At 37.3% G+C, this 15560-nt stretch overlaps 1 protein-coding gene across 6 annotated transcripts; it reads right to left on the reverse strand.

Moving 5' to 3' along the window:
- Window positions 1–2133: 2133 nt before the first annotated feature.
- Window positions 2134–9757, reverse strand: LOC113711687 (serine/threonine-protein kinase STY46-like). 6 transcript variants are annotated; one of them, XR_011821879.1, is made up of 18 exons: window positions 9630–9690; window positions 9291–9506; window positions 8494–8608; window positions 7848–7933; window positions 7654–7770; window positions 7456–7510; window positions 7227–7337; window positions 6241–6291; window positions 5997–6172; window positions 5811–5918; window positions 4783–4856; window positions 4423–4598; window positions 3995–4090; window positions 3609–3689; window positions 3386–3439; window positions 2928–3062; window positions 2508–2858; window positions 2134–2362 (listed from the first exon to the last, which is right to left on the reverse strand). XR_011821879.1 is itself a non-coding variant. In XM_072067256.1 (17 exons), exons 2-17 carry the CDS (start codon window positions 9476–9478, stop codon window positions 2784–2786), a joined length of 1698 nt encoding a protein of 565 aa, XP_071923357.1. In that variant the 5' UTR covers window positions 9479–9506; window positions 9698–9757; the 3' UTR covers window positions 2134–2783. The 6 variants fall into 6 exon arrangements, 4 of the variants coding, with proteins under 4 accessions (XP_071923357.1, XP_071923358.1, XP_071923356.1 ...); XR_011821880.1 differs by having other exon boundaries at window positions 2134–2373; XM_072067256.1 differs by lacking the exon at window positions 9630–9690 and adding an exon at window positions 9698–9757 and having other exon boundaries at window positions 2134–2858.
- Window positions 9758–15560: the final 5803 nt, after the last annotated feature.

A 15560-nucleotide genomic window follows, 5' to 3' on the forward strand; every position in this document is an offset into this window, starting at 1 on the left:
GCTGTGCTGGACTCTGTCTGTTTGTTTTTGCTGGTTTGCGACCTCGAGACGGGATCTTATCTTTTGGAGCAATTGCGCCTTGTTTTATGTTTCGAACTTGCTGCTTGTTCTTTTGAGTCAAAACCATTCCTCTTCATCGACTGAATGCTCTATATAATCTGCTTCTATCTCAATTAGTCTCTTTTTCATTGCGATTTCACACAAAACCTAATCTAGCTTCCATTCCAAAATTTTAATTTAGCCTCGAATGCATTTGAATGTTACAGGAACACACCCTTCAATTTCAATTACAGTGCAGACTGTCACCCTTATCATCACCCAAACTTTTTGCAGTACATTTATTGATTCTGGTCAGTTCTTTAATAAGCCACAAACTTGGAAAGAAGAGCAAAGAGAAACGCACCATTAACTCTAAGCACTTGCGCTAAAACAAACAAAAAAAAAAAAAAATGGTGAAAGACAGCAATTTCATCCACTAAATCATTTGCCAAACACTCCATGCCACTCTTCTCTGAACTTTTGGAGCTTTTTTTTTTTTTATAGCGGCGGATGATTTGCAACTTTTGCATCTCCGTGGATAACGAGTCGAGTGGTTTGCCAATTTTTTGCGTGTAAAAATGTTGGCGGCGTCGAGTGTTATGGTACTGAAGAAGCTCAGAGCTTCCCCCGTGGAGGCCAATTGTGTGCTTTGTCCGCCCCAACATCAGGTGCGTGGAGGGAGGCCTCCCCAGGATTCGAACCCTGGTCCTTGTATATAAGGGTTTTGGGGTTGAAGTCCTGGTACCACTTGGGTAGGGGGAGGCCTCCCTCCACGCACCTGATGCTGGGACGGACAAAGCACACAATTGGCCTCCACGGGGGAAGCTTCCGAGCTTCTTCAGGTACCATGTTCAAATAACAATCTATGCAAAAGAATTTATGTCGCTATTCCATTACATGAGCTGCCATGAACTGTACAAGATGAGTACGCTCCTAGCATTCGTTTTAGTCCAAACTCCAGCAAAAAAATATAAAGCAAAGGGAATAATGGGAGCAACAAACAAAACCATAATGTTCGAGAGCTTTTAATGTCTTATAATCGCCATTTTGTTTTGTTTTGTTTTGTTTTGTTTGCTTGTGAGACCCTTAAGTAGCATAGTGGTAGTAGTTTGTCAAATTGTTGGTTGATGCCTTGATTGATGTCTAAAAGCAAATAAACAGATTGGTTGGTTCACGTTTTGACGATAGTAGGTTTTATGGTCAAAACAGTGGTTTTGATTTTTTATTCTTTATTGTTGTTATTATAATTAGTGTTTTGGTGCATGCCATAACTGAACTGTCAAGTCTCACGTTGATGGGCGGATAACGGACCGAAAGCAGCAGCTACTTACAAGAGTCGGAGTCCTACGTGTGGTTTCAATTCCGCGACCGCCGTTTTCGAGCTTCCGCGTTTTTCTTATTAGCCCTACTTTTGGACAAAGATGTCCAGCTGCGAGCCTCATTGTCACTGAGTGGTGACTCCTGTTGCGTTTTGGACAGCCCAAGTCCAGACATCCCACTGTTGAGCGGGCCCCACCCAAACCAACCCGACATCTCCGCCTGTATTTCTATCACTTCACCTGCCCTTTTCCTTTTTTGTTTTACCTTCCTTTTTTTTAAAACCAAAAAAAAAAAAAAGACATGGGCTTGGCAGTCTGGTAAGCGGAAGAAATAATGAGGAGAATAAGGTATGGTAATAAGTTTACAACGTTAGCAATTGATCCACTTTCCTTTTTTTTGAAAAAAAAAAAAAAAATTTGCTTACAGCAACAAATTGAAAAGACCAAAAAACGTTTAGCCCTTCGTAGCGTTTTAGATTTATACATAATTCAAGTGTCTCTTTGCTAGCAATTGATTCTTTTCCTTTCACTTTCCAATTGTACGCTTGCTTCCCTAATTCACGATATGGTCCAACTTTCAATTCAAAGTTTTCTACTTCAAGAGCTGTGCTTGATTTATTCTGCAAGTTCATTACGAAAGATAATTTGTATTCTAATTCTATTGTTGTTTAAAATTACACAATGTACCAACCATTGTTGCGGGAAAATCAACCCAAATTTGGTTGCTGGAAAATCATTAAAAACAGAATATTATTGTTAACTTCTTCCCATTCACTTGTATTCGTAATGATTAGATGTGTTCGTGCTTTGCCATTTTATAGAAATGTGATCGCTACATTGATATACAATATTCCATTCCTCTTTAAAAACTGAGGTAGACCAAAGGACAAGCAATAATGCGCAAATGAAATCCGAAGCATAACAGTAGTGACACCATGAAAAGTTTCCGTGATTGAGACCAGCAATGGACGGCGATGCAGAAGGCTTCCTCTACGCTCTTAGTCCTGTTCCAAGACTATACCGCATCAGTGAGCACTTCATCGCAGAAAAACTACACCTACTTGTGATTTTCTTTTTTTTTTTCTGAGTACTAAACTTGGAAGAGAACTAGTACACGTTCCAAATGGACTATACAGCAATGTTCCATACCTTACGACAAGGTACGTTCCAACTACTCAAAGAGAACAACGGGGCGAAGGGGAAAAAACACGAAGATTTGCGAAAAGAAAGGGGTCAGCTTCCATTAATCATCTGTCGAGGGTTCCGACCCGTTAGATATGCAATCGCTGGTGTAGAAAATTCTTTTGGACAAAATTGCTTCTTCTGCTTCCACTCGCTCTTATGCCGCTCAGCAGCTGGGGGAACACTTCCGCCTCTTCTGCAACTCGGGCAAGCAACATGCAGCATTTTCACTTTCTTGCCTGTTCAGCCCAATACATCCATGAGCTGATAGGGTTCTCCAAGGCTTTTCCTTTTGGGGGCCCGCTCTTCTTGAACAACCTAGGCTCAATAAGTAAATTTTAGTAGTCTAACAGTCCTGAAAATGGAGAAGTAAGGGAGGCATTATACCCTATTTGCCATGTCTTGTAAGATTTCAACAATCTCGGAGAACTCTGGCCTTGAGGATGGATCTTGCTGCCAGCATCTCTCAAGTAATTCCACTACCAAGGGATGAGTTTGCCTTGGTATGGAAGGCCTTAGACCCTAGAATCCCCATCACAAAGAACAGCCACCCAAAAGTTAACTAAAATTCTTGATGGATCCTTCCATTTAAGAAATATGCTCTTCATGATGAAAACAACCATTCAACTTCTGAAGGTACTTGTTGAGCAATGATATGTCAATCAACGCTAAGGTTTATAACATAATGGAACATGACATTCATCGATTAACATGGTGACAGACATGGAATCCGTAGTAGTTGTAGTTCTCTTCACTATTTGAGGAAGAAAGAAAAAAGTCTATATGAGCAATGCAGACTGCTGGGCTGAGGGTGGATAATAATCTCATCACGTCTAAGAAATTACCTTCTGGACCACACCAACTGCTGCTTGTAATGGGGTCATATGCTCATAAGGAAGCTGGCACATCAGAATAAATGATCATTGATACATGGAAATCATATATCTACAATCTAAATGGGAATCATCACCTATGTTCCAAGAGTTGAGTGAAGAAATCATTTTAGACAATCTTCCATATGACTTAGTTAGAGAACCAAAAACATTGTAAACTGCAACAGAGTAGGACCTTTGTTGTCAGCAGCTCCCAAAGAACTATTCCAAAGCTGAAAACGTCAGCCTTATGATTATATGGCTTGTGTTCAATAACCTTCAAGAATCAAAACAAATAAGCAGAATGAGAGCCAACCATATACGACTGAATTGTGTAAAGTACTAATGCTGACAGTATACTAGGATGGTACTTCCTTGACTATCGATTTCAGGTCACATATAATTTGTAAGGGAAATAATCTCTAAATACTATCAAGCTTCATGAAAATAGTGAGTCATAACTCAAGAATGAACTGTGTTATCAACTAATATTGGAAGAGCTCAAAAAAAAAAAAAAAAAAAACTAACATTGGAAAAGGTAATTGTGTTTCCACAGAATTCAAAGTAGAGAAGAAAGTTGACCTCAGGAGCCATCCAGCGATATGTTCCTGTCTCAGCAGTCATGACACCAGATTGAACTTGCACTCTAGCTACACCAAAATCAGCGATCTTAACTACCTGTCAGTTCATACACGCACACACATACAAAATCCCGTCAGCAACTAAAACCTATCCACAAGCTTGATACAACTATTATTCAGATGATGAAAACATTCAAGCAAGCACAAACATATCTTACATTTCTATGAATTATTAATTTGAAGAAGTAAACTCAGGAAGAAAACCATTATAGCTAGATGTAATTGGCGTTTAGAATGCAGAGACCATAAAACATCCATCTAAAAACAATAATTCATTTACTGACAAACTGGATTCTCTTTTTACTTTCGATTAGAAAATGAAAAGCAAAAATCATCTGAGAAAAACAAAGTAATCTTCATGATCCTTACTTCATTCTCATCCAAGAGAAGGTTGGCTGCCTTAAGGTCTCTGTGGATTACATTATTCTGGTGCAAATAGCTCATTCCTCTTGCAACATCAACAGCAACTTTGAGTATGGCAGGTAGCTTGAGGACACCATTCTGTTTATGCAGGAGATCATAGATGCTTCCTCCATGCATATATTCTGAGAACAAAATCAAGAAAGAGAACCAGATAAGTAAGGCTTCCATGATGGACATCCTCAACAAACACAGATAGAAGTATGATTGGAAAGGTGGACCTTGACACCGAATAAGGATAAACAAAGAAAGAAGTAATTAATCAAATAAATGTTCACAAGATCCATTCTAAATCAGAGCAGGATTTACCAGTTACAATGCACAAGAGTGGAGGTCTTGTACATGCACCAATAAACTGCACAACATTCTTGTGCCGAACTTTCCTTCAAGTACAGAATTACTGGGTTTAGATTGGAGAATCAACAACATAGATGATGGGATCACAATATATAAATAAATCAGCAATATGGTTATATTCCAGTATACCACATAGAGCTGGAAAGGTATGCTTCTGCTAATTGAGATATAACTATATTTTAGTGTTTCTGTAAGTCATGACCATGGAGAAATAATTCTGCTTGGTACAAAACAAAATGCTTCTCTTTGCTAGAACATAATCACTTAGTGCAAACATTGAAAGCGATAGTCACCTTTCATGTTACTTTCATTATGTATTGATTCTTCTTTAGCAATCTACCAACTTATTTCACGCTAAAAACATCCAAGGTAAATCTTGAATGGCAACACGTAGCAATCTTGAAAATTCATTTAAAGCAAAAGTATCACAAAGCAGCTCTGCAGAACATCATTAGAAAAATTTATTTCTAGGGAATTAGCAGCAGAAATTGATGAACCTATAACAGTCCCAAATTTAAATCAGCAAAAGCCAACCATCACGAGGAAATTTTATGTCTAGGGAATTAGCAGCACAGATTCATCAACCATTGGGAAGGGTCCCAAATTTGCAGGATGCAAAACATTCGTGCATCAAGGACACCATGGGACATTTCTTTCACAAAAATGTTCAGCCAAACTAGGTGCACATCAGCTACTTTATTTTTTCTTTAGTTGTCTGTTAAGAATCATTTCACCATGTTAGTAGGTTGCAGACTAAGATCAATATTTATTGGACAGGTGTTTATTCTGTGGTAAACACAGATATTACCACAGAATACCTTGTCATTGAAGAGATCACAGCAACAGCATATAATGAACTCAAGAAAATACACTTGTTGAAAAGCGTGGAGGGACTTGAGATAAAACAAAAGCTTCTCTATATTATCCAACAAAACTTAGATATACAGCCAAAAGAATTGCACATAGTGAAGAAAATGAACCTCAAAATGTAGACTTCTTGAGCAAATTCTCTTTGTACTGTTTCAGTTAAGTGCTCAGCTTTAAGAACTTTGATTGCCACATCCTGACCATGAAAGATGCCCTTGTATCTGTTTGGCATCAAAAGATTATATTTAAAGGAAACTAATGGATTAGCAGAACTATACTTTAAATAGCATAGCACTCACAGATCACCATTTGATCCTGTGGCAATTTTATGCTCAAATTTCAGCAGCTTGGCATCGATTTCCCAGACATCACTATCATCAATTGGTATGTTGACCTCATCTGGGAGAAGTGCAATCTTACTATGCCCCAACTTTACACGAGAAGGCAACATTTCTGGATTTAATCCAGAATATTCCTGCATTGTACTTGAAAAGTATGTTAACTGGAAAACAGTCCAAAACAAGTTCTAATGAATCAAGTTACCTCGATCTTTGGAATTTCTTTCTCTAATACTTTTACGAGCTGGTCTGTTCCCTAGCAAAATATTTGCAGCAAGCAAGAAAGTCAACTTGTGGAGAAATGAATAATATAGCACCAAAAATATTAGGGCTTTAAAACAATGATCTTAAAATTCTACAAGATAATTAAAGTTGTAATATTGAGGTATTAATATAGCAGTGCAAGATCCAATGACAAACTCAAGGTCCACACATGCTGTTGTACATGCTATAGCAGCTAACATTTAACCAAACTTTGATCAAACTAAGCACTAGAACACCGAATGAAAGAGTGTATATAATGCTGAAATTCTTCCTTCTGATAAAATGCTATTCTTTTACGTCCTTATTCCTCCTCTCCTACAAAATAATTACCTTGAGGACTAAAATTCTACCGTCACCCGCCTAAATTAAGAAGAATGTAATGCAAGTCATGCATTGGTTATTTGATTGCTTCAGTAAAAGATTTGTAATCAGCCTCATTCCCAGCTACCTGATGCATATTCTCTGACCATATAGCTTCAGAGCATCAACCTTTTTGGAACACGAGTAAGAGTAAATACAGCAGAGCTTCCATCAACCTGAAGATCAGCTGGCTAAAAGGCTTGAACGCACAGGAAATTTCCAAATCCTTCCATTACAAACTACATATATGAAGCTGGAGCATCTAATCACGAAAACATTACCCTAGGGTACAAAAAATGATGCAGTGGATGTTCAAATTTCCATGTATAAAAGCATTAAAGCAATAGCCAAAAGTCTAATACTTGCGATACATGTTATAACTTATTGCACGTATTGCTTTGACATGGACATGGAAAGCTGCTGATACAGACGATACATGCATGTTAGTCACAGCAAACCACACCACCAAATTTACAGTCTGCAAAGGTTCTTCATGATCTCATACACAATAAATCGTACTTCTCATGAAGAATAGCTACATAAACAGGTAAAAAACAAAACACATACCTCATAGGCCCAACCATCAACAACAAAGACATCCAAGGAGTAGCCATCTGATGTCGAAAATGCATGAGCTTCTTGAATGTTCAGCCCAACCTCAGAAAGCAAGGAAGTCAACTGAAAATATAGATATACAAACTCAGATAAAAACTTAGTTACAATCATTTCACGTAAAAGCAAAAAGATCAGTAGAGAGGAGAAGGAAGAAAACAAGAAAGTGGATGAGGTCACTCACGCGACTGAGGAGTTTTGGCTTGTCATTTGTAGAAATTGTAACTTCGTGCAGAGGACTGCAAGGATTTAAAGATCAATGTGACAAAGATGCTAATAAAAATCTGCCCAGAATCCATAAGATGTTCTCCCTGGAAAAGTCATCAGGTGACAAGAAAGAAAAAGAATAGCTCAATGAGGCCCAAACCTTTCAGAGTATTACCGATATAAGTGTGAATGTCCACTCACAGAACTATCTCCATGTTGAATAAAAGCCCTGTTTGCTTCTTGTGCAAATTCAGAATTAGATGACAAGTTGAAAGCCGGTGGAGGATGAAGTCTACAGATCAGGGCAACCAACTTCTGTCAGATAAAGAGGGGTCAATCACAGTTAGTACATGGTCATGGTGTCTCTACCTGCAAGGATGATTGTACTTCTGAACACTTTTTGTGAAGCTTGAATGAACTGAATCATCAGCATTTCCATCAGAGAAAGGATGAACCTATATGAAAGATAAAGTTAACTGATATTTTGAACCTTTGAACAAGTTAAAAGTACATAGCCAATTTTGATCGAAACACAAAGAAATACCAAAGATTGCACAGATTTAAAACACACACATATGGTTTAACTAACAAATGCCATCGCAAGACAAGATATGCAACAGTTAATTTAAGCAGCATATATCTTGGATTAAGTAGGACGGTACTCTAGAGCAGATTTACTAGGCCACGTGCCAGTGTCCAAGATAGCTCATAGACAACAGTGAATAGAGATTGACATATCAGAAAAAATAAAAATAATAAAATTGTACAAATTTAGCGTGTAATCATGTTTGTTGCACTTCCTCAATGCATAAAACTTTCGTAAATCAGAGGTTAAATCAGTTGATTGTGGCGGAGAACTCTGAGCCAAATAAAACACCATGTAACTTTCACTTCTAATATGAGTTAAACAATCTGTGTAGGAAAAGATTTTCCAAAAGACTCTGGCCTTTTCTGGGACAGTCTGAACAAAAGCTATGATAAAAAAGATTAAGTGAAGATGGCTCCAATTTGGTACCTGCACAAGGCGGACTTCAAATGCTGGCCTGGTGTTAGGGTCATGTGCCAAATGAAGCAATTTCTTGTGCACAAGGACATCTTGTGCCCTTTCAGTATTTACATCCAAAGCATAACTGCAGTATCCAAAAGAACAAATCAGCAGCAGAGCAACCTACCCTTTATCCCAGCCCCTATTTCGTTAAAAACACTCTATCTCTTCCAGATACGAGATTTCATGTGAACGGTTCACTCAAAATTTCAAATCATTAAGTTTAATTAGCAAGTTGCTCCTGACAAATTAAACTGAAATTGATTATCAATTCAAAACCATGCCTATTGTCTCTTTCAACTACAGTAGTTGCACTACAAAACGTCTAATCCACGAGCAGAATCATATATTTTCGCAGAGCAACTACTATGCAGATGAAGACTTTAGTTAACGCAAGCAAATCCATGATAACGACATATTAACAGCGCGTCTCTCACACAGCTATTACGAAGATAAACAAAGTAGATGGCGATGAAATCAACTAGCCTTGACCACCAATGTTTGGTGGTTGTAACGAATTAAGGTCGAATCTAACACAAGGAACTCGCCTTCTAGACTTAAATCCTCACCGTTTTTACCCTTTTTTTTTAAAAAAAATTTTGCTAATGTATTCGGCGATCACCACACCAAAACTCCAAATTAAACAACTTAAAAGCCTCAAAACTAAGTACTTCCTACTGAATTAAGTATAATTCAACTTAATCATCACCAATCCAATGAAGGAGCAACATGCAGAAAGAAAAAAGAGAAGACGGTATATGCGGTACCGAAGAGGAAGCCTAGTGAAGTGATTCCAGAGCTCATCTTTAAAACCAGGCCGGCTAACTTCTTCGACTTCGGACTCCTCAAGTCTTTGGAGAACGTCGTGGTAAACCTCGACCTTGAGACGCCGTTTCCGACCGGGACTCGGCGAAGATTCTGATGCTCTGCTGCTGCAACTCTCCGTATCTTCCATATCGAGTTGGGATGGGAGTTCACCACCGCTATAGAGTCATCACACCAACAAAAAAAAAAAAAAAGGCCAGCATCAGAATGTGCAAATGGATCCAGATTCCCTACCGAGTAATAAATAAATTAATCCGGTAATTGACCAGTGTAATGCATACTGCATAGCTAAGAAAGATAGAGGAAAGAGAGAGAGAGAGAGAGAAAGGAAAGAAAATACTACTAGTACCACTAAATAAAGACTGAGAGGAGTTGTTGGAGTTTACCAGTTTGTTTTTGGTATTACCACATATTGTGTAGCATTATACTAATTTTTATACTATGGGAGTGGTAGTAGAAGTAGAGAGAGAGTTTGTTTATGACCGCTTGCATGCATTGAAAGCGAAAAGCAACGAAGCAAAAACAAAATTGCAGACTTGGCTGTGTATCGACGTGGATTCAACCGATGACGCGAAGCTTTGCTCATATCACCCCCCCCCCCTCCTCCCTCTGCCCTGTCCCTCGCATTTTACTATTGTATTATTATTATTATTCTTCTTTTACTGTTAGTAACTAGTACTCCGTAGAGTATTATCTTATTATGGACCCGTAAATATCACTTGAAATTCTCGATGACATGTTTTCTATGCCAATTCAATGTCACCTATAATATTGCGACAAGTATCCTATTATTATTTACACTTATAATTTAACTTAATTTGGTTTAACACAAGTGTAAATAATAACAGGACACTTGGCACAATACTATAGGTGACATTGGGTTGGCATAGAAAACATGTCACCGAGGATCCCAGGGACGTAAATATGTCCAGGCCACCATTATTATAAAAATAAAATACGACCACTAACTACTCTACAACCTCTTGAATAAATATTTATTTATTTATATGAATAAATCTTATGTATATTGATAATATATATGTTATCACCATCGTTGGGTTGGATTTATGATACGATACGTGTATAAAAATTAAATTTAAATTTTACATAATTATTATTTATTTAATGCTGACTGACAGTATAGACAATGTCAATATAAAAAAGATTAATTTATACTTGTATTTTTTATTATAGTATAATATACTAATAAAAAGGAGGTGGGACACAGACTGGGGCCTGGACTCATTTCCAATCTCATCCAATTGGCGCGATTCCATTCTTGTAATGTCGTAACCTGCTGCTTATTGAATCAAGCCAAGGAATGGATAATACTACTAAAATACAGATTGAATTGTAAAAAGAACTTTGGCACGTTCTAAGGGAGATGTAACGCTTACACTGACTAGTACTGTGATGAAATCATGAAATAAAAGAGTTTTTGACTATGGAATTGTAGTAATAATTTCAATCACTTTTTCTAAAAAATAATAATTAAAAAAAAAAAAAGCATCTCACTACTACGCTACACTGAATGGTGCTGCCATTAATCATTCAAGATATGAGCAGTTACATCCTAAAGCAATCAACTGCCACGCGCTTCCACAACGTGGAACTTGAGATTTTAGGGAGGGCAAGCCAGACTCATGAAGCATATACTCGCTTGACTTGAGTGAGGCGAGGGGGCATTCTTAGATTTTTATTAAATAATTTAAAACAAAAAATCTTTTTCTTGAGGCAAAATTTAATATTTTTAAGGATACAATAATGGTAGAAAAATTTAACCTGAACTTCCAAAATTCTAGAGGGGACAAAGTCTAATTTTAAAAACATATGGGCAAACCTTTTTTAATTGTTAATGGGAATGTTTAAACATTTCTAAAATCTTGGAGAGCAGCTGCCACTCCCCGCCCCGTTGCATCAGCGAATGATACTTGAGTTGAATTTGCTTTGCTTTTCTTCGGGTTGGGTCAATTCTAATTTCATTGCGCCCGTCCTTCTTTAAACTAAAATACTTCTAAATTAAAACCCAGAATGTTTAAGAACAATAATAATGTCCACTCATGACTATGATGTGAATTTAGTGGAGAGCTGTGAATTTAGCATCTATCCAAATTGTTCAAGACCTAATTATTTTGTACAAGAGAGCATATCAGTCGAGATCGAGATTTTAGAAATTAGAAATTATATGACTCACAAAAAAGTGAATTTATCCTCGTTACATACATGTTAGTCTTCCTCTTACTATGTGTGCTTGTTAGTTGTAATATTGTTCAGTTACTTGTATAACTATATAGTGTGTGTGTGTGTATATGTATATATTAAAAAAAAGACTGATTCTAATTAGAACGCTTCAAGAGTTGCCGATTTTTTGGATTAAATTTGGAATTAGATTTAATTAACTAATTTCAAAAGTCTGAAAAAAAAATTAGAACGCCTCATATTTTTAGAATAAAATATATTTTTTCAGGATAAAATAACAAGTTTGCGCAGGAATGAGGGCCAGGAGAGGCTCCCTTGTGGAGGTTGATATCCCACATCGGGGTTGGGGGAGTTTGGGTGGTGAGTATATTAGTCTCCTGTGAGACCTTTAAAAATTGCCGACTTTTGAGGGTTCTTACGGGATTAAGGTTCGTAGAAAAGCGTCCAAAAGTCTACTGACTTTGACAAAAAAGACATCAGCCTCATTCACCGGAGGGGGGTAAGGGGTCTCTTTAGAGGTAAGGGGTCTCTTTAGGTCTGGCAAGCTCCCTTGTGGAGGTTGATATCCCACATCGGGGTTGGGGAGTTTGGGTGGTTAGTATATTAGTCTCTTGTGAGACATTTAAAAGTTGCCGGCTTTTGAGGGTTCTCACGGGTTAAGGTTCGTAGAAAAGCGTCCAAAAGTTTGCTGACTTTGAAAAAAAAAAAAAAAAAAAAAAAAAAAGGGGGCCAGGAGAGGTGCAAGGATATCATGAAGCTGCTTGTTCCACTCCCCGCAAAGGTCTGGCCTACCGGGAGACGAGGCGGTGACAAGCCCCTGGGGAATGTTGCAAGTAACTGTACAAGGATGTCTAGCTTTTCCCAGCGAATCAGGGGCTGTTCACATGGGATTATTGTACCCACCATGGTACCTCGTTGCAAACTCTCAATGGCTAATGTCGCACTCCCTGTACTCGCGAGGGATGCAATTTCCGGATCCTCGCTCGTTTTATTTTAAGCGAGAGATCTTGAATCAAACATCTTTGTTTGAATTGTGAATTATTTGAGATATTTTTACTGTAGCATTTTTTGTGATGTGATGTATGTGAGATAAAAAGGTAATTGAGAAGATAAAAAGGTGCGTTGGAAATTGTAATGATGACGTAAGCAGATATAATTTGACAAATAATTCACAATCCAAACAAAGCCATCTACTAGTTACAATTCTTTGTACCTTACAATCTATTTTAAACGCGAACCACTCCTGAGTTTTGGGATTAGTATTGCAAACACCTCTTGTGGTTCTTCCTTCCCAATATGATAGTATTAGCTAGGGCATCCGATCCCCGGACCATTGAACTGATCCAATCGGTATTTTATGGGTCAATCTTTTTTTTTTACTCTTATCCGACTCACATATTAGCGATTATTCAATGCAGGAATCTGAATATTGGATACTAGTGAGAGCCGGATTAACGGATACTCGTTCCGTCTAGCTCATCGTTTAAGTTTTTTAAAAAATAAATTATACTAATTTAATTTTATATTTTACATATTCATCTAAAACTCAATATATATTTTTTTTAGAAAAAATCTCGTTGAGAAATAAATAGTGCCATTTTTTTAATATATATCTTCATATCAATTAAACTCTTTCCTAAAAAATATAAGATTATGACCTATACAAATTAATCTTATAAACAAACCCCAGTCTGTAATTTATTCGATAAAATTACTTAGGCTCTGTTTGGATTCAAACTTTTTTGAAAAATAACTTTTTCATCTACAATTCTACAGTAATACACAAATAAAAACAATTCCAAAAATATCATATTCATACAATATATCAAAAAATAACTCCAAATATACAAAAAAATACACAACTACCCATCACTCTCCACCGCCACGGCCACCACCCCCACACCCATGACTTTCTTTTCTCTCACTCTCCGTCCATCTTTCCTCCTTCTCTCCTCATCCTCATTCTTTTTTCCTCCTCCTCTTTTTCCTTCTCCTTCCTCCTTTCTTCTTTCCCTTTCTCCACCCCTCAATTTCCTTCTTCTCGACTGACCGCAACCTTCCTAGTCACGATCAAATCTGATCGCGACCAGAAGCCGCGATCAAGACGGTCGTGGTTAGAGCAGTGACTTAGGTACCACCCGCGAGCATGAGAGGGGTTTGGGGTTGGGGGGAAGAAGGGGAGGGGGAAGAAGGGAGAAGGGAAAGGAAAGAGGGGGGAGGAAATAGAGGGGAGGAGAAGAGGAAGAGAGAGTAGGGAGGGGTTGGAAAAGGGAGGGGATAGTGGTCGATCGTGTAAAATTTTAAAAAAAATATCCCCAAAAAATTATAAATTATAAAAATATTCAAAAATATATTTTAAAAATATATCTAAAAACAATCCAAAAAATATCTACAATAAAAGTTTTTCATATATACAGTTACAATAAAGTTTTTGAAAAATATCTCCAAAAATAGCTAATGCAAACAGAGTCTTAGTTATTTCTAAAAATATTATTTTATAGTATATGTATAAAAATGAAAAAAAATAAAAAACATTTATGCAAGGCTAGTCAAGCATTCGCGAGTTCTTAATCCCATGACTCTAACCTATATCGCATATAAACAGGTACCCAACTTTATTTAACTTGGTCAAATCATACAGACCGAATACCCTATTTTTGGGATTGGATCAAATCGAATATCGTGAGTTTTTAAATATTATTTAAAAAAAGCGCTGACTCAAACCATATGAAATAATCAACACAACTTTTCAATAAGGTTGAAAGATAAATCGAACTACTCAATATTCGAATCGATTTCAACTTGATTCATCAACTAATCAAACCAAACTTGAACGGTGTTTTATATTTGATAATATTCAATTTCAACAAAAAAGTTCGTTCAAACTTGATTTAACAAATAAGCAATCTAAAATTGAACAAAATTTATAACTCGTTAAAATAATAAAATAAAATTTAAATTTATTAAAATAATCAAAAAAGTCTAAATTCGGTTTAATTAGATTCGTTTACGTTGCCACTTTTGAATCGGCTAAAGTCAATAGAGAAGGCATGCCCGATTGATGGTTAAAGGTGAAAAAGATCCTTTACTCCTTCCATCCCGTAGTATCCCTCCATAATGCTGCCACGAAGTAACTGCATGGCTTCAGGGAGTCGCCTCATTGAATTGAAGTTATCCAGTGCATGCCGGTAAATCAATTAATAGTTGGCCAACCGTAGGCAAAACAGTCCGGCCGGTGAGTCTGATGGGAGATTCCACAAATAGGAATTAATATACTACTGCCAAACTGCTCAGAGGAAGGAAAAAAGCAGAGAGTGGACAGTTATGGGGTGATTCCTTTCTTCGTTGAATTCATTGCAGATAGAGATGAAGGAGAGAATATTGTGACTTTAATTGGGGTCGTGGGTTGCCATTAATGGCCCGGTCCTCCTTTCCTGAATCTTGGGTTTGGTGGTCGACGGTTTTAATTCAATGCACAGATGCCCTTCTCTCTTTCTTCTTAAATGAAAAAAATGACAGGACCGAAATATAGTCGTTCCCTTTCCCATTTCCTATCCATTTCTCCTTGTCTTCTACAAAACCATAACCCAAAAAAAAAGAAGAAAAAACAAATCCTTTCTCCTTCCTCTTCTTCTTCTTCATCGCAATACTTCTGACCGATGATCAGAGCCTGCTATTTTTTGTGTAAGAATTTTGAAATAGTCACTGTGATATTGGTCCGGTTCACTCGGATGTTGAGGCACGCTTTGCACTATTTGATTTGCGCTGAAGCCGTATACGCAACGCAAGCAAGCCTTGTCCAGTAGTACTATAAACAATCTGATTGAGCCGTGCCAATATCTTAGTGTGCCTTTTCATTACTAGTAGTTGGCTTGCTTGCCTGCCTGTCCGCCCGCCCTATGTATATCAAGGTTTGAACCCTTTTCTTTCCATCCTTTGTAATCTTATTTTGGTTTTCTTTGTGGCTGCCTATAGTTAGTTAATATAGTAATTATTCCTTGTTTTCGCTCTTT

The sequence above is a fragment of the Coffea arabica genome, chromosome 10e (assembly GCF_036785885.1).
Source record: "Coffea arabica cultivar ET-39 chromosome 10e, Coffea Arabica ET-39 HiFi, whole genome shotgun sequence".
Taxonomy (NCBI): domain Eukaryota; kingdom Viridiplantae; phylum Streptophyta; class Magnoliopsida; order Gentianales; family Rubiaceae; genus Coffea; species Coffea arabica.